This window comes from Aphis gossypii, chromosome 1 (genome assembly GCF_020184175.1).
Source record: "Aphis gossypii isolate Hap1 chromosome 1, ASM2018417v2, whole genome shotgun sequence".
NCBI classification, from domain to species: domain Eukaryota; kingdom Metazoa; phylum Arthropoda; class Insecta; order Hemiptera; family Aphididae; genus Aphis; species Aphis gossypii.
Genome location: NC_065530.1, coordinates 77,122,978 through 77,142,221, shown reverse-complemented (window position 1 = coordinate 77,142,221; position 19,244 = coordinate 77,122,978). Strand labels below are relative to the sequence as shown.

Below are 19,244 nucleotides of genomic sequence, written 5' to 3'. Positions count from 1 at the left end.
GAATCCACCTTATATTAAATAGATTGGATATTTATAGTTTTACTTCATTTTTATTTTTAATCATTACAAATAATGAGGTACATAACCATATGAAAATTCTATAATATGTTTTTTACTGTGTTCGGTATACACCTGAATGTTTCATATTTACATAAAACAATACAAACACACATGTTTGTTTTGATATGTTCTAAATATTTTACCAACATAATATATTTATTAGTTAGAAAAAAAATCACATTTCATAATAATTACTGGATTGATTTCAAATTCTAAAAATATGGTAATAAGCTTTCCCAAGATATTAAGTCTTAAAAATTAAAAAAAAATAATTAAGAGTAGCAACTAGAAAATTACCTTTAACATATTAAGGTACTGAGCAGAGAGCTATTGATATAATAATAAATTTAATATTGATTTATTTTAAAATGTAGGTATAAACGCAAAAATAGAATAGAAATTTTACGTGGTCATAAAATAAAGTAAATCGCAATGGTAACAAAACTTGCACAGTCCATAAAATATAAATAGACAACCAAAACCAAAGATCAAGATTAATTTCAAAAAACAATAACAAACAGTAACAATCAAGTCCTGGAAAAAATATTTCAAAGAAAAAAAAATCAACCTAAAATAATGTTAATAACCAAAGTATTTATATCTTAAAATCACTAAATACAGTCATTAAAATAATATAATAAATATTTTATCTTCTATTTATAATACATAGGTAGGTACAATAAACTAAATATTTATTTTATTTATTTATAATAACATAATCATTATTGGAAGTGTAATGTATTTAATGAAAACATTTTCAACATAAAATAATAATAATAATAATTATTATTTTAAGGAATAGCTAACCTTATGTTTAAATCATAATTTAATTCTAGAAAAATGTTATGAATGCAACACAAACAAAATATATAATTCATAAAAACAAAACAAAGATTGACTAGTTTGATTTTGGTAAAGTGGAAAAAAGATAACTTATTTTAAGCAAATTAAAACCCCCACATTTAAGTTACAAAAAAAAAATACAAAAAAAAATACATTATATAATATATATATATATAAAGAACATAAATTATACATTTGGAAACAAAACTTATATAATATTACACATGGATAAACTTATTAGCTGTAGAAAATAAATGGTAATTTAAATTAAACTATTTATGGAACCTTAAACATGGAATGTTTTTGTTAATACTGGTCGAAGAGAACGTATGGAAGGAATCAAACATTTGGTAACGTTCGACCTGCATCCATGAGAAATTTGTGCTTTAACATGCCGATACGTATGCGATTGCCCGACACAGACTTGGATCTCTCTGTCATGTCACTGCACCTAAAAATGTATAACACTGTGAGTTTTTGACCATGTGATAAATTCATAAGATATTATAACGGAATTATTTTATTCTATAAAAATATCAATAAAACAATCAAAAATTCCTGGTTTTTTTCTTTTACATAATAACAACAACTAAAATTAAAAAATAATTTTTATATTTTATTTTTTTACTTTAAAATAATAATTATTAGTGTTTAAAATATTTAATTTTTATTTCTCAACAGTTTTCCACAAAAAAGAATTTTCTTTTAATATATAATGTTTATTAAAGTTTATATAATAAAATTTAATTGAACTTGTTGGTAAATATGAAAACTTAACTTTATTAAAGAGCATTTAATACTTAAATAATTTCAATGATTTTTATTTTTATTTATTAAAATAAGTTATCAGCAAATAAAAAAAATGTTATTACTTACTTAATGTGTTAAAATAATTAACTCCTACATATTATAAAAAATTTTTAAAATTTTTTCTCTAAATTTTTTTATTTAATTACTGGAAAAACTTAAGTGAATACAAACCGAGTCTACAATGTGAAGTTTTACACTTGTATTTTAATTAGATATTGGCTGTTGTTTTTATAGCTATGTTGGACCATAATATATTAATTTTGACTTTTTGTTTTTAGAGATATAGTATAGTAACATTTATTGTTTTACAATAAAATTAAATGCTTTCACAAAAAAAAAAAACTATTTCATGTAAAAAATATTAATTTGTTTTACATCATTGTCCCTCACTACAATTATTATTTGAACTATGTTGATTTTTACATAAATATTTTTAGGGCAATACCCAAAACCATTATTATAGTCAATAATTGTTATCACATTAAATGATAATATTACTATATTACTATGCAGATTTAATTAATTCACTAACAAAAATATCATGATTTTTAAATGATTACATCACTTAAATAGTGCATACTAGTACAATTTACCAATATTTAAATTCAAAATGTCTCTTGTCTTTAAAAAATATGGAACAGATTACCATGCAATGTAGAAAGTAAATAATAATAATAATTAGGTAGTTTGAAATATAACGATCATGCATAATTGATATATTAAAATGTATATGAATCACATATAAATATTTCTATGAAAAAAATTATAAGTTAACATAGAATTAAAGGAGAATAATTTCAAAATATTAAATAAAGAAAAGTGATAAATGATAGTATATTATCATATACAATATAATATTTAAATTATTCATATTCCATTGACATTCTATAGAACTTCTTAATTCATCAATGTTAAAAAAAAACAACAAAACCCTATAATTTAACTACCTGCATGCTCATGTAAGAGTGAGTGCCAGATGGTCAAAGCATTAATATAGACAAGCAGAAATAATCGAACGCACACATTGCGAATAAACAAAACACCATGTCGAGTTTATCTACCTTTCCCAATGTGAAGCTATTGTTGACAGAAATCACGTCATTGTTTGCATAAACAAAACATATATTCCACGTGTAAATAGTTATATTTTAATACAATTTATAGATATATACATTAATTATAAAATAAATAATTAGTTACCTTATTACAGGACGGCCATTTGCCTGTCCTTCTCTATCGAATGTGCATAATGTTGGAGCTGTGGTCGACCGACACTTGAAAAAAAATTTAAATAAAACAAATACAGATTGATTCAACCTCAATTATTGTTTAATATTCAATTTGTTCAAAGTCCTAATTTTGGAATTTTTAAATTTACTTCAAGTATAATATAAAATTGTTAACACTAGTTAAGGAGTGTCTTAAAACAATATACATCATTGTTTTTTACAATAAATCTAAGTACCCAATTCATAATTTTCAGAAGTAGGTATTCAAAAAATGTTTTTACAATGAATAAATTTTTAAAAATATAAAATTGATATAATACTGGATATAAGATATGTAATACAGATTTACAAATTAAAAATGTTGATAAATAAATATTAATTACTATAGTGAAACTTTTATGTAACAAGTTTTTATCATTGTAGTTTCATATCTTTCAAAACTATTATCCTCAGAACACAAAGTTAAATAACTCAAAAATTACTTGTTCAAATTTTGATACATTTACATTCTCACAAATATTATCCATTAGTTTTCATTTGAAAAACAGACGTTTGTATCCTTATAAGACACTCCTAATAAAGTAATACAACAAATTTCAAGAATTTAAATGGGATTGAAGGTAGTAAACTTAAATATTCCAAAGATCAGATTTTTAATAACTGTACAATAAATAAGTATGCTCAGTGAATCAGGCATAATAATAATGTATAATGATTTCTACATTTACATACTCTGTCTGTTTGAGTGGCAGCATTTCTCGTTTCTATTGTTGTTATTGATGCTCGTGGTCGTTGAGCCATCTGTTCGTTGAGCATTTGAATAGTACGATCCTTCTGTTCCATTTGTTGTGCCATATAAGCTATCTGAAACGGATGATCCGCAACTCAGCTCCTGATCAAGGAAAATGCATACTTGTCTCCGAAACGCAGTGGGATATTTATAAATACATATTTCCCTCATATTTAAATTGCTTAGCATTAAAAAATAATCATGCAAATCATGCTTCTATCTAAGTATTTTCTATTAAATGAGGTACTTTCAAATGAATAACAAGACACATTTTGAATTTATTAAATAAAGTTTAAAATAATCACTGATTAATTTGAAAATAAATGGAGACATGTATCTAATACGTAGGTATATAAAATAATTTAACTAACCTGTTGTTTCAAATCCAAGATTTGATTCTCGTAACAGCAATGAACTTCCTGGTCTTCTGGGTACGTTATATCTTGTTTGTCCTAGAATTATACACAAATCACCTTCTATCAGAACATGTGATAAAAAAAAATATTGATGAATATTGAATGATGATCCTTAAATAATTCAGTTTAAGGACATATTATTACGATTAATTGTTTTTCAACCTTGAAAAATAGTTAAAAATAACTATCTTAAAATAGGCCTTGGATTTTGGAATAGTAAGTGATGTTTTTATTATTCTGTTTTAAATAGACGTAATCTATTTTTAAAATTGTTTTTATTTAAACTAAAGTAGATAATTACTATTTACTGCAACTTATTAAAATAATTATTTATAATTACAATTTATCATTATTTTATCAAGTCATTATCAAATAAAAAATTCAAATCAAAAACTTGTAATTTGTTAACATTAAAATAATAATATGTATTTAGCACGGTATATCTTTAACCGTGGTATTTAGTATAATTAATATCTAGTATCTATGCTTGAAAATAAAAAAATATTATTAAAATTACCTCTATCAGCGCACGGTTTAGTTCGAATAGCATGTTCTTGATACTCGCTATGTCGTCCGTTACCTCTCGAAATCGATCGAAACTCATTAACACATCCCCATTGCTGCCCTAATAACCACTTCAAAATTACTCAAAATTGTCAATACCGCCCAAGAATTAAAAAAATGTCCTACTTACTTTGGAATCTGTATCATCTTTGACTGGAACTACATCGTCTTTAAGTGAACTACTACTGTTTCTATAAAGTTAAATACATAAAAAGATGATAAATGTGTATTGACAGGTTATACTAGTAATAGCCATTTTCAATTTAAATATTACATTAACCTATTTTCTTTACATATTTCACTTAAAATTTACTAGCTTTAGTCGTATTTTACCTTTTAAACACTCGTTTCGACTTGTTAAATGCTTTTATCATTTCGAAATTCTAACACGTTGAATGTATATTATGCATAGAGTACTATTTTATAATCTTATTAGATGGTTTTTGAGAAATGGCTAAAAAGAAACACGTAAGGAGAGAAAGGTTCAATACTATGTTATTAAAAAATGAGGAAAAAATAAGTGACGGGAAAACAGACTACACGGTGTATGGCTAACCGGTTTAATGACTCAGATGCAGGCAGTTGTGGAACTCTCAACACTGATAGGTAGCAGTACCTATAGGTACATTAACGTTACACGACCAAGGACCAAGGTCATTAACATTACTTCTCTTTATTCATATACAACAATGAAATATTTTCCCCCCACCAAATATTAATTTTTTACTCATTTGTGCGCGTGTAATGTGTGTAGATACGGTATACATAGTACACCAACACAATCGTTATGTAATTAAATAATATTACATGCATATAAACTACGTAAATACGTAATTATATTCAATACCCACCTCGTAGATGTCAAAGATTTCCATTCATTAAACGCATTTTGTTTGGTGTTCTCCAGTGTTTTCAATAAGTCTTCATTATCAGGATCGGTCGGTTTATCATCTGCTTGATCATAGTCAACATCAAGCATCAGGTCATCAGAGTTGAGACTTTCACTTAAGGACCCATCAGCACTTAGTGATCTTCTCAAGGATTTGGCTATGATTTAGAGTAAAAAATGTATAAGCATTTTAATATTATCATTGAACTGATTATACTAGATATACTTATCATTTAAATTTTAAATTTTTAAAATTAAATACATTATACATTTATAAAATATTACATTTTTTGTTACAACTGGAATGGCTTCCAAGTCGAAATATAGCATCATCAATATCTTCTGCATTGCAAGACTCTGATGGAGGCCCACTAAACATAAGTGCAGGTTGATCAGCAATTTCATCATCAAAAAAATCTCTAGTGTCTGATGAAAAAGAACCGGATTTGGAGATATTGCATCGCAAAATTGGAGACATAGTGTCACGTTTATCATTATTTGTAGATTCTGTAAGGGTAATTAGAATTTTACCATTTTCATGTGCATTAATTTACATATTTACAATATACATGATATATAAAATATATAACAAAACTGTGCCTAGAACACATTTAGATACAAAAAAATATTTGTATAAAAATAAAATTAAAGTTTTTATAATTTATATTTATAATATACAACTTATTATTTTCAACAATCGATTTTAATTTTCCAAAAAAAGGGGCAAGAAATGAATTATTTTCAAATTAAAATGTTATGTTAAAAAACCCAGAATAATTTCAAAAAATATTACTTTTTGACATTCCATACATGGTCGAGTTTCGATAACTCAAATTTCTTTTTGTTCCTATGGAATTCTTACGCACTCATTGCAATATTTGTAACTTGAATTAATTTTTACCTCCCTTGAAATTCAAGTTATCGAGATTCGACTGTAATAAGGTTATTTTGATTTTTTTTCTACTTAATATGATCCCTCCCGCCTGGTTGTTTTCTGTTTACATGTCTGACAGTGAATGGAGTGGAAGTAGAATAAAATTAATATATTCTACTCCTAAACTTTTTTAAGAGACATCAGATTTATCAAAACAATTAATTACTTTTATATTTTTTTTTTAAATGAGATGGATAAAATTGGTATGAATTTTGGAAGATTAATTAAAAATGTAGGTAATCAATTAAGTTTATAAATAATTTAATAATATTGGAAAATATAAATATTACTTTAACATAATATTAGATTTTAAATTATTTAAAAAATAAACCGTTTTACAATATTAGTTGTAATATCAACGTTTTTGATAAAATATTAATTATTAATGAGTAGTTGATTAGAAAATGCATGTAAATGAAAAATTTTAATAGAAAATTAAAAAATATGTAATTACGTAACTTAAAAAATCATTCTTTGTTGACACTTAAATTGTTTACAATTTACATATATTATTTGTCCTACATTTTTCTTCAACAAGAATTTAATATAAGTACCTGTCTTACTATGTGGAAATTCAGCTGATTCTGATTCAGTAGGGCTTAAGCATTCATCGTCTGGTGATGTTTCATCTTCAATTCTTATTGTAGAAGACATAGCAGCTAATGTAGCAAATGTTGTGTCCTCAATATTCAATAAGACATCACGTAGTGATACAGACATATCAACATTGGCTATAAAACAGAAATTATTAAATGTTGATATTAATACTTTATTAATTTAATTATACACTATTTTAAGCAAATACCAAATTTATTATCAATGACATTTATTTTGTCTTTCATTTCTGTAAACTCTTCTACTGCTAATGCTTCACCTGGTCCATATTCTTCATCACTATATGTATCTTTTCTATCAAATTGTTCAGTCTTTTCTTTTACAAACTCCTCTCTGATAAAATATAATAAAAATAAACTGTTTTTAGTAGTATAATAAACATTTATTTACTAAGATGCACAACATATATTTGAACCGTTTTTCCAACCCCATGCTCTATTCAAAATGTTTAATAAAAGAAAATTATTTATGAAAAATTTAAATAATTAATAAATTAAAATATGAAATTTCATTAGTAATCTCATAATCTGGTATGACTGACAAATAATAAAAAACACTATTAAATCCAAAAAATGTTATACATGATTATTAATATTTGTTTAGGTAAATAACTATAGACAACAGTCATAAATCTACTATGTCTGATCAATAGAATAAAACTATCTGAGTCCTTATTTTTAGGAACAAATTCTTCAGCAATAAAGAGCACATACGGATTGCAACCAAATTTTATTTTAATTTATGGTCTATGCTAGATGTCCATCTCATCTTATTAGACTTATTATATTATTATTATTAAAGAAATAAATATTTACTTGTCGTGTTTCTCTTCATAACTGCTTAGATCTGAATCATCATCAGACGATGTCAAATGTTTTGAAGACGAACTTGATACTTGTCTATTTAAAATAAATTTTAATGAAAACATTAGTAATGTATTTACATTATGTATATTAATTACTAACCTCAAATATTTATTAGCTCGTTCTCTAATTAAAGAACCTTTAGCATTTGAATTTATTGTAAGCCTTGATGGTCTATTAAAAGCAATTACTTCAGTAAATTCAACAGAGTCGGTTAACTTTCGAATGGTCACTCCTTGTTGCATTTGTTTAATTGCTTCATTCTTTAGTCTCATGTTGGTAGCTGTTTTAGCACTTTTATTGGGACTTTTGGACACTTGATATCTGATTGGTATTTGAGGCCTAGGTAAATGACTAGAGGTAACTCTGGATACAGCCATTTTTGTTCCACTTGATAAAAGTTTAGGAATTTCCCTTTTTTGTGGTTCCGATTGACTTCTTCTTTCCACTTCTACTTTTTTTGGTGTTACTGATGTTGTGGGTTGAACAAGTTTTGATGCTGGTTTACAGAATCCGAACCTGTAAAGAAAAAAAATTAGTCACTGAGGAAAGGAAATTCAATAAATAATTTTTATAAGGTAACAAACCTGTTAGGAGAAGGTGTATTACTCTTTGCTATATTTCTTGAACATTTTTCTGTAGGCGTTGACATTGGTTTGGGTAGCATTTTAGATTCAAAATTGTTTGGCTTTTCAACAGATTGAATAGGAGCTGATATTGGTCTGATCTTATTGGTTTGGGTTGTTTTTTTGAACCCAAAAGATGATGCTAATCCTTTGGTTGCTGGTATCTGTTTTTTCGGGTATTGGTTAGCCTAAAATAAAAAACATTGAGTAATAATTCAACTGTATAACATTAACACTATAGTATTATATGAGTGTGAGAAATATTATGTAATGCACTGAAACACCATATGGTCATAGATGTGTATAGTATAGGCAAGAGTTATTGTAAACATAAGGCCATTCCCGTTCCCTATTCCATAAAAGAAAATTAAATTAGCAAGGCACTGTCAATGACCTGAATTATGTTATAATAATTTAATATGGGCATACTAAATATATTTATCATTTATTAACTACCAACTATGCTTAAAAAGGTATACCCTTGTATACATAAGGCAAATGTAACTAGGTGATCTTGACAACATTAAACTACTATAACTGTTTATCTAAGCTATATTTTTATAAATAATTTAAACTATTATTAATTAAAAGGATCAAGGACAAAGACATTACAACAATATTTATCATTATTTAACAACTATTTGTAGTTAAAAAAAAATTATATGAAAAGCATAATCTTGTTTTATTTAATACATATGTCTATATTTTTTTTAATGTCTTTACATAATTATTAATGATTTTAGTATTTTACATAATACACTTAACTATTTTAGAAAATATTATTTTTCTTTATTGGGTATCCAGTAACAAATACAACTATTACTAGAATAGACAGAAGGAACTTATATTGTATTTTTAAAAGTTAATAAAATTAAATTAAACCATATTAATGAAAAACTTGTAAATTCGTGTATCATTTTGGAAAAAGTTAATATTACATTTAAACAACTAAGTAAGTTTAAAGTTCAAATATTTATAAAAAGAACATCAATTGATATAGACATTTGAATATGATGATGATTTGACCACCCATATTATATACTTAGTAACTTTACCAAATGGGAAAATTTTTATTTATTTAATATTTATATATAGGTACCTATAAAATAATATAAACACTACCATTAAGATATTATACAACTTTTATGAACATTTTTATAAATATATCACATAACAAGTTATTATTATAATACTTTATCTTAGTATAAATTTTAAACTATAAAATTATTACTTATTCCAAACCAACCCAATATGTAATAAAAATATTAGTTATATATGAACTTCATTCTTTTAAAAACTAGAATACAAACCAATATATACATAATATATACAATTAATAAGTAATAATTAATATATGCGATCAAAAAGACGGACAGGCAACCGATTTCCAATTTAAATCAATATTATACCACTAAAATAGTTTTCTCAAAACGAATAATCATTGCCCAACACCGGAAATCACGGTTCCGACTGATTATTATAATATGCATTTATACTGTTACGCTTACAAGCACCTATTAAATGCACTGAATAAAAAATACTACCTCACTAGAATAAGTAATAACTTATAGTCCGGTGTTAATAGTCACAATAAAAGAAACAATCTGATTATAAATAATATACAAGCTAATGGACAAAATCGTTTTTAATTTTAAGAATTTCTTTTTTTTTTTTTATCACAGTAAATTTATTTCAAATTATTAATCAAATAACATATCTTATAAATTCATCATAAAATATTAACTGATAATCAAATAAAATTCCAAGAGTCCAATGACTAGAGATGAAATATTACAAATCACAATATTAAACTATGTATTACAATTATAATTTAAATGATAAAATATTTAGGTACCTAGGGGTATTGTATTATTGTATTAATATTCAATATTCGTAATTTATTTTTAGTGCTCTTCAATTTATAAATTAGTACAAAGCTATTTAGTTATTAGAAATGTATTAAGTTAATGTGGATAAATTGTGAAATAATTTATTATACAAAAATAAAATAACAAAATTTTCACGAAATATTTTTAATTCTTAGTATTCTTTTTAAGTAATAACTTAAAGTTATAACTAAAGTTTCACTAGATAAGAAGGTAGATTAATATTTACAATGCGACTATTGTCAATTATTATTTAATCAGACACTACGATATATTTATCTAATTATCTTAATTGATAACGTGTTTCTAAATATTATTTTTGAAAAATATCACTATAAAGATCTTCATATTATAGTCTTTAGAGTAAAATGCCAAAATCTATTATAATAAAAAAATGTTAAGTTTAATTTCGTATAATTTTAAAATCCAATATAGTTATAATTAAAAAAAAAAAACAATCAAATTATTAATATATCCTTATAATCAATTGGACACTATTAAATATACTTTACTAAAGATGATACCACATGCACGTGTATTATTTGTCTTAAAAACGTATACTCGTATATACAACCTATCTACTAAATTTATAGTCGGTACTCGGTAGTTCCGATTTTAATGAATACAATTTTAAATTAATATAAAATTTTAATGATGGAGTGAATTAATATGATAAATTTTTAGATTTAAACGATCAAACTTAAAGATAAATTAGGTAAAAGTTCAGATCTGCGATTTTTGTGGGTTATTTAATATTTTTCGATATTTTAATTATTCTTATACAAGTTATGAGTATTTTTAAATTGTAATATTTTACATACTTATACTTAGTTAAAAATTAAAAGATCGTAAAAAACCTACGAGAAAGCACAGATAATGTTCTTAATGTCTTTTATAATTTTGTTAATAGGTAGGTACATTATTTCAAAAATAGCAAAAAAGTTGTAACTGCTATACACAAATTTAACGCATTATACGTTTACGTTCGTACGACTGAGGGTGATATGCGGGTGTGATATCCTATAAAGCAAGCATGGGCGTCCCCAGACATTTTTCTAGGGGGGGAGCAAAATTTTTTTTTATCTGAATACACAGGTAGACCTATTTTTAGAAGCTTATTTCTCATTGGGAATTTTACCAATTGCTGTGAAAAACATTATTCCAGCCTCCAGGAAGGGGCAAGTGCCCCGTCTTGCCCCCCCCCCCTTGGGGGGCGCCCAAGAAAGCAGAGACGGTCAACAGGTCGATAGTGACATGAATTAGAGTCGATTGCAACTGTCTTATATTATTCTAAACAAAAGCTAAAAATATTTATATATTTTTGATTATAAACGATCTTTTTTTCGTTGTTCGATTGACTCGATTGTAACAACAAAAAATTCGGAGGCCGATCAAAAGTCCATAAAAGTTTACCACTTTTGCTCTAATAATAAAGTATATGAGCATAATAGCGCATCATTCGTTTTATTTTATTTTTTTTAAGAAATATACAATCTATCCCTAAGAGTATATAACAAGAATATGTACTATTGTACTACGAGCAATTTATTAATACACGAAAAAGAGCGAAAGAGAAAACCAGCCAGTGATCGCACTTATTATTGTTTTGCTTACATATATTATTTTTTTTTATACCTACGTTCAAATTTGCATTCAATAGAACCAACATTCTGTGCTTTGCTTAAATATAATATATAATAAAATTAATTTACCAATGACCAAATTTAAAGTTAAAAGGATTATCTATATGTTTGTACTTGAATTTTTTACGTTATTTAAATTTGTACCTAAGTAAGTTATAACTGTCATATGTATGTAGAAAATATTACTATTCAAAAAAATTAATATGTCGCTATATATATAACAATTAATATTATATCGTAAAATGTTAACATACAAAGATAATAATCTTAATTTAAAGTTAGATAATAACTCAGTTTATTCTAATATTAAAACTTACTACACAAAATTAGCTATGCTGATTACTGTGCATAGGTCAGGGAAATAAAATAAAAAATGTTTACGCAATAAGCTCCATAATTTTACATCAAACTTTTAGAATTTTATCATAGATTAATTAATTTATTCATTAATGTAAATATAGATTTAACTTCCCCTAAATTTATAATTGAAAAATTTTGTGGGAAATTATATTTTATAAAATAATAGGTATACAGCGTATGTGTCTTGTATTAAATACTATACGAAGACCACTAAATTACCATACAGATTAATTCATTGTTTGGAGATTGGGACTATAGTATTTCCCTAACATTTTTTACCTAGTTACGAAAAGTAGTAATATATATATATATATATATATATCCTATATTATAATAGAATATAGATAGAAATGTATGAAAAAAAATTACGATATAATACTATCCGTAGATTCTACTTATCAGTAAATTATAAGTTATTGAACATTTCTAGAAAATAATTCTGGTAAATTTAATAATATTACCATTATTTTGTAGTTATTTTGTTATATTCTCTTGAAGTATCTTGTCTAATGCGATTCTGATAAGTACATAATATTATGCAACATGGTTTAATCAGTTAAATTGTATTTACTACTGCAGACTGAAAATGTTATTTTTAAGAAATTTTAACACGATAATATACGAAAAACTTAATATCAAAGCTAACGACAAAATATATTGGTTTATTGTTTCATGTTTGAAAGGTATATTTTAAACTATAAAATTAATTATCACGTATGACTCATTTGTATTATTTTAACATGTAATTTTACAATGAGCATATTTATAAAATACTGCAGTACGCTCTATTTAATATTATCAACCGAAATATTATATTAGAATGTTGTTATAATTAATTTTACTTAAAATGTTTTCATAAGATGCAATTATTTGAATTTTAAATATAAAGTAATTTGTCAATAATTAATGAATGCACTATGCACATTAGAAAAAAAGTATAGAAACAACACGAAAATATACAACCACTGCAATGGAATACGAATAGGCACATGAAAGTCCGGGGGGTTGGTAAGGTGCTGTATGCACGCACCTACTGGACATGCTCAGTTCCTCAGTAGAGTGGATCAATACCGAGTACATAACCAAGTTGAGGAGGGTAGAAATGATCTCGGGAATAAGATGATGCGTCATCATTATTAATTTTTCTATTTCCCAAATAACAAAACATGAATACATTTTACTAACAATGAAAACAAAATCAGATAATACCTAAGAATAACTAGATACTCGATTTTTATTAATAATGTTATTATTAACTGTGAGATGTTAGTATAAATATAATATACATAGCAGATAAACATATTAGATAATGCCATAACGGATTAATTGCAATATTAATTTGGTTTGTTAATGTACCTGTAATTTAACTTATTTGGCTTTATATTGCTTTAATAAACACTTGAAAATATGAAAGTCACCAAGCAAATTTTTTTATAGAAAAGAGTAAACTCTTCTATTATATTATTAAGTTGTTTTCTTCACTTTCTATTGTTTAACAAGTTGACACATGTCTCCATAACAAAAACCTTGAAATGTAATCTGTGAAATGTTAGTTAAAAAGATAAAACTGAATATACTAGAATTTCAATGATTCATTCACAAAGGATAATGAAATATTGAAATCCATGCTAATATTAAATTAGTATGCTTATATGGGTGGGTATATTGTTTTGTATTCATACAAACATGCTTTAAAAACAATGGTTATACATTATTATAATAACTCCAACGATTACTAAATGTATAATGTCGTAATTGTGATAAACAGATAAAATTATATGAACAGGAAACTATTTTTTATAATGATTGAACATAGTCAATATAGAATTGGCAAAAATTATGTAGCTAATGAAATCTATTTTATACTTTGTAAGACTGAAAAATAAAAATTGTTTGCTTATAATTCTACCAAAATCGTAATCTAGATTAAAATTACACAACTTTGCAGTTATAGCAAGTTGAGGTACCTATATGGGCATATGGCTGTATACGATAATTACGATTATGATATACCTATTTTGGCTGTATTATATTTTGTTGTACCTTTTAATATATTTTAATACACAAAACATATTATTATCAATTTTCGTGTAAAAATCATATAGTACATTTTAAAACTTAACACACTGTAAGTTTTTAACTTATTATTCGCCTCTTTTATGAACATCTCAAGAGACGTGAAAACGAAAAATAGTATTATTACTCTTACATTGCTGGACGGCAGGAAACTCATGATGGGTAGTATTTTTTTTTTGTGTACAGCTTTGGACGTACTTTTGCTCGAGTTACATCCCATAAATATCCAAAGAATCGCTCAAACTACAAACAAACAAAAATTAATTAAGTTATATTAACAACAATTATAAAAAGATACGACTCGTAGGCTATAATAATAAGTATGTACTAAAATAAATAAGAACAAATATTGAATAGATGCATATCGTCGCAGAATTCAGTACTATAAAGCACAAAATTAAAGTGTACAGCACTCTAGAGTATTTTTTTTTATACACTACAAAATATTTTAATAAGTACCTATAATCTTATGTAGTTATGTATGGCACGACCGAGTAAATATGTAACTATTATTTGCGACGAGTTTAATCGAATTATTTGTACGATATTACGATAACAATAATACGCACAACCGTTTCAAGGTCTAACTGCGGTTTAATTTCGATGTATCTGACACATTTCGGATAGTCCGTCACATATTATAATAATCGATCACGCACGTCTATTTTCGGTATTTATGCTGACGAACGAGTTGGTGTACAACAACACAACCCCGAACCACTAGACTCGACGGTCACCACCGTACTGAACTACTACTAGCTAATACGCCCAAAACCAAATAATTAATGAATAATAATAATAATATATAATAGTAAATACAAATCGGCGCAGACGGTTGTCAATGTACTGTATGGCGGTGGGGTGACGATTACGCAAAGGAGGGAGTGTAGTGTACTGCCGCCACTGCATACACCACGATCGGAATCGCGGTGTCCCGTCGTTTTTTTTGACACGAGTCTGGCACTCTGGCGCGCGGTGTGTGCCCTTATCTCTTATCAATGTTTAAAATATATTTCAACAACAAAAAACAATTATTTTTCTATTTCTTCGTAATAAAAATTGTGCATTATAATTTATAAGGTTAAATCCAAAATAAAATTAAAATCGTACACTATAACGTCGTGGTTTTAAAACAATAACATCACATTTGGTTGTGTATTGTACATTTAAACTACCATCTACTGACTACTACTATAACATAGTACTACTGCCGCTACTGCTACAGGTTACATATTTATACATTATTATTATTATTAGATTATCCAATTTTGTCCTTAAAATTTTTACAAAAAAATCGACATTTCTTCAATAGAAGATTAACTTTTTTTTATTGCATAAATTTGGAAAAACTCGAGTTTTAGCCTTATTATGAGTTTCATAAAAATTGTTTCATAGATATCATTTCAATATGGATATGCTAAAGAAAGCGTTGAGTGGTCAAGATCGAGACAATGATAGTTCTACTGGAATTTTACCTGTAAGTAAATTTTACACTGTCTTATTACAAATAATATTATCATTTATTTATGTTATGCTATTAATTGTAGTCTAAATAATATTACTTTTGTAGTTCATGGGCGCATATAGGTAACATTTTAGGGGGGGTCAAAATCAAAAAATTCTCAAATGTAAGGTACCTAATAAAGATAATAATAATATTGTGGTAATATTTATTGAACTATATGTTTTTAATATTTTTTATCCAGAAGGGGGCAAGTGCCCTATCTTACCCACCCCATTGGGTGCCCATGCTATTGTTAATATATTTATTAATATCTTCATAATTTACTTATTATTTTTGATAGCGCTTATAGTATATGCCACATTTGGTTAGAAAAGAGGAATGATAAACTACTACCTATATTATTAATTTATGTTTAAGTAGTATTGAAGTAAGTTTTAGAAAATTAGCTTACCTATTTATTATCAACTTTCATAAGGACATTATTTGCAAAATCAAGTTACAGAATAGTTATTTTATGTCTATAAAATATAGTTCTATAGTTTTTATATGAGGATTTATTAGAAGCATTGTAATAATTTGCACTTATAGTTATTAATTTATTATTAATCTTAAAACATTGTATAATAATTATACAGAATAATTAATGTTATTAGGGTTACCAACCAGATTTTAAATTAATTAATACAAATTATATATATATCACATAAAATTGTGTTGTAATTAAATACCAGTTAAAATGTTTATCAATATCTAAAAGTTAGTAACCTTTTTATTAATTTAGAATACATTTACTATTATTTTTATTAAACGATTATTATTTCTAATGTGTGACATATATTTAGATAATTAACTTGAATTTAAATTATATCTACTTGCAGAATGTTAATCAAATGTCATCACTAGAATGGTCTACTCGTATCAAAGGATTTATTGCATGCTTTGTAATTGGAATTTTTTTTTCACTATTGGGTGCCACAGCATTAGTTTTACCTCTACATAGAAGAATAGCTGTATTTGGTATTTTTTATACACTCGGAAATGTTACATCGCTTCTTAGGTAAAATACAATAAAATATAAATATATATTTTAATATTATTTACAAATATTTAATTAATTTTCAGTACTTGTTTTTTAATGGGACCAGTAAAACAAATAAAAAAGATGTTTTCATCCTCTAGAATTATTGCAACAATCATTGCTCTTGCAATGATAGTCCTTACATTAGTTGCTGCAATTGGCGTAAGTTGCAATCAGAATTTTTTATTGAATTAATAATTATAGTAATTTTGTATATTAATAATTTCAGATGAAAAACGCCCCATTAACTTTTCTTTGCATTATTTTTCAATTTCTTGCATTGACATGGTACTCTTTGTCTTACATACCTTATGCTAGAGATGCCATTAAAAGCTCGATGTCTACAATCATAGCATAATTATTCATTGCTTAGAAGTTAATAAGTCAATTATATGCAAATTAATGGTTAACTAAAATTGTAATCATAGATGATATAATATGAAAATAGACTATGATATCTACCGATTTGTTATATTCCAGTACATTGATTTGTTGAAATTTATACTTAACTATTTAGTAATTTAAGTAAATTCAGTTGTCTACCAAGTCATAATTTATACATTATTGTTATTAATACTTTATTGGTATTAATTTAAGACATATTATTTGTATAAACTTAATTAAATATATAGAGAAATTGATTAAGAAGCAATAACTAATGAGATAAAAAATGTTATATGATACTGTTAATTATAATTATTGTCTTCCTATAGAATCTGATTTTGTTATTGTTTAAGAGAAATATTTCTATTTTTTTTATAGCTGATTGTAATTTGAATCTATTAACAACTTATGTTCACTAACCAAACTATGTCAATTATTATATTGTATTATGTCAATTAATTATGATACTATGTCAATTTAATTTGGAAATGTTATAAAGTTAAGTTTAATTTAAGCAACAATGTATCTTGTATGTTAAATTATATTTACGAATATATTTTTTAGTTATTTTGTTGATAAATACAAAATTAAGTATTCCATTTTTACAATTATATTAAATCTAAAGATTAATAAGTAAATAAAAACTACATTTATTAAAAAAAAAAAAATTCAAAAACAAATAAATTGTTTTTCGTGTTTAATTATATAAAAAGTCTGTATATCAGCGGTTTTTTTCACAGTGCCTTTTTTAGAATCAAATTTAGTCATAGTGTCTTGCTATAAACAACATGAAAGACAGAACAAAAAAAAAAAAATTCTATACATTTTAAATTATTTATTATGAGTTGTTGTAAACCGCAGTGCCCCTAGTGCACAGCTTGGGAATCGCTGGTCTATATTTATTGTATTTTATTGTATAAGTAAAGGATTAAAAGTCATTTGATCAATTATGCCAGCCATCAATATTAAGAGGCCGTCACACTAGGAAAAAATCGACCGTAAAACATGGTTTTTTGATTCCAATAGTACTCAAGTCTCATTAGTCGTAGAAACATGATTTTTGTATCAAATTAAACGTGAGAAGTTGTACTAAAAACTGTTGGAACAAATTTTTGAAATTTGTTTTCAAACCGATTTTATTTATATTTGAAATTTGTTAAAATTTTGAAATTTTTAAAAAATTATATAAAATCAGCAAATTGAGATATCAAAATTCTGTTCCAACAGTTTTTAGTACAACTTCTCACGTTTAATTTGGTACCAAAATCATGTTTCTACGACTAATGAGACTTGAGTACTATTGGAATCAAAAAACCATGTTTGTTGTAAAAAAATTATGATTTTACGGCCGTCGTGTGCTGCTATCGAAACAACTGCGGCACTGTTCTAAAACTGTACTCATTCCCCCACACTTCGCGCATATGCAGCGGTACCTCACCTAGATCGAAACCGGTTATCTAGCCGCGCGCGTTTTATAAATACCCAGAGTATCGATAAGGAAAATAATAATATGGCCCATGAATATTATTTGAATTATTTCGATATAATAATTCAAATTCATATTCTAATAAACTAAACACATGTTGAAACCACAAAGTATCATAAAGTTGCCAAAACTCAGCTGAAAAATGTACGATCTCGACAATTTTTTTTTTCAAACTGTAGGAAATTTTTCAATATAATTAGTGGTTAGGTTTAAAATATGAAAATGTT

General features: G+C 25.6%; 2 protein-coding genes across 13 annotated transcripts; one reads left to right on the top strand and one right to left on the bottom strand.

Moving 5' to 3' along the window:
- Positions 1-1,053: 1,053 nt before the first annotated feature.
- LOC114126273 (serine-rich adhesin for platelets) lies at positions 1,054-15,398 on the bottom strand. Of its 12 annotated transcripts, none has more exons than XM_027990182.2 (16): positions 15,064-15,398; positions 14,738-14,847; positions 8,601-8,827; positions 8,116-8,532; positions 7,966-8,049; positions 7,341-7,483; positions 7,090-7,266; positions 5,887-6,108; positions 5,564-5,759; positions 4,843-4,903; positions 4,666-4,773; positions 4,104-4,184; positions 3,675-3,806; positions 2,914-2,987; positions 2,775-2,790; positions 1,054-1,354 (listed from the first exon to the last, which is right to left on the bottom strand). In XM_027990182.2, the coding sequence occupies exons 2-16, from the start codon at positions 14,822-14,824 to the stop codon at positions 1,346-1,348; spliced, it is 2,034 nt and encodes a 677-aa protein (XP_027845983.1). In that variant the 5' UTR covers positions 14,825-14,847; positions 15,064-15,398; the 3' UTR covers positions 1,054-1,345. The 12 variants fall into 12 exon arrangements, with proteins under 12 accessions (XP_027845983.1, XP_027845980.1, XP_027845981.1 ...); XM_050198677.1 differs by having other exon boundaries at positions 1,214-1,354; positions 2,661-2,790; XM_050198872.1 differs by having other exon boundaries at positions 1,221-1,354; positions 4,666-4,783.
- Positions 15,399-15,591: 193 nt separating this feature from the next.
- LOC114126275 (vesicle transport protein SFT2A) lies at positions 15,592-18,122 on the top strand. The gene is made up of 5 exons (XM_027990191.2): positions 15,592-15,829; positions 16,000-16,081; positions 16,948-17,126; positions 17,192-17,309; positions 17,377-18,122. Exons 2-5 carry the CDS (start codon positions 16,013-16,015, stop codon positions 17,503-17,505), a joined length of 495 nt encoding a protein of 164 aa, XP_027845992.1. The 5' UTR covers positions 15,592-15,829; positions 16,000-16,012; the 3' UTR covers positions 17,506-18,122.
- The last annotated feature ends 1,122 nt before the right edge of the window (positions 18,123-19,244 follow it).

Bases quoted from the DNA above. Each gene is read 5' to 3' on its own strand.
- LOC114126275 (XM_027990191.2), top strand. From the start codon at position 16,013: ATGGATATGCTAAAGAAAGCGTTGAGTGGTCAAGATCGAGACAATGAT. The intron at 16,082-16,947 runs GTAAGTAAATTT...ATCTACTTGCAG, and splicing joins GTTCTACTGGAATTTTACCT to AATGTTAATCAAATGTCATC. The intron at 17,127-17,191 runs GTAAAATACAAT...ATTAATTTTCAG, and splicing joins AATGTTACATCGCTTCTTAG to TACTTGTTTTTTAATGGGAC.
- LOC114126273 (XM_027990179.2), bottom strand. From the start codon at position 14,824: ATGGGATGTAACTCGAGCAAAAGTACGTCCAAAGCTGTACACAAAAAA. The intron at 7,484-7,965 runs GTAAATATTTAT...ATATTTTATCAG, and splicing joins TATGAAGAGAAACACGACAA to AGAGGAGTTTGTAAAAGAAA. The intron at 6,109-7,089 runs GTACTTATATTA...TTACCCTTACAG, and splicing joins ATTTCCACATAGTAAGACAG to AATCTACAAATAATGATAAA.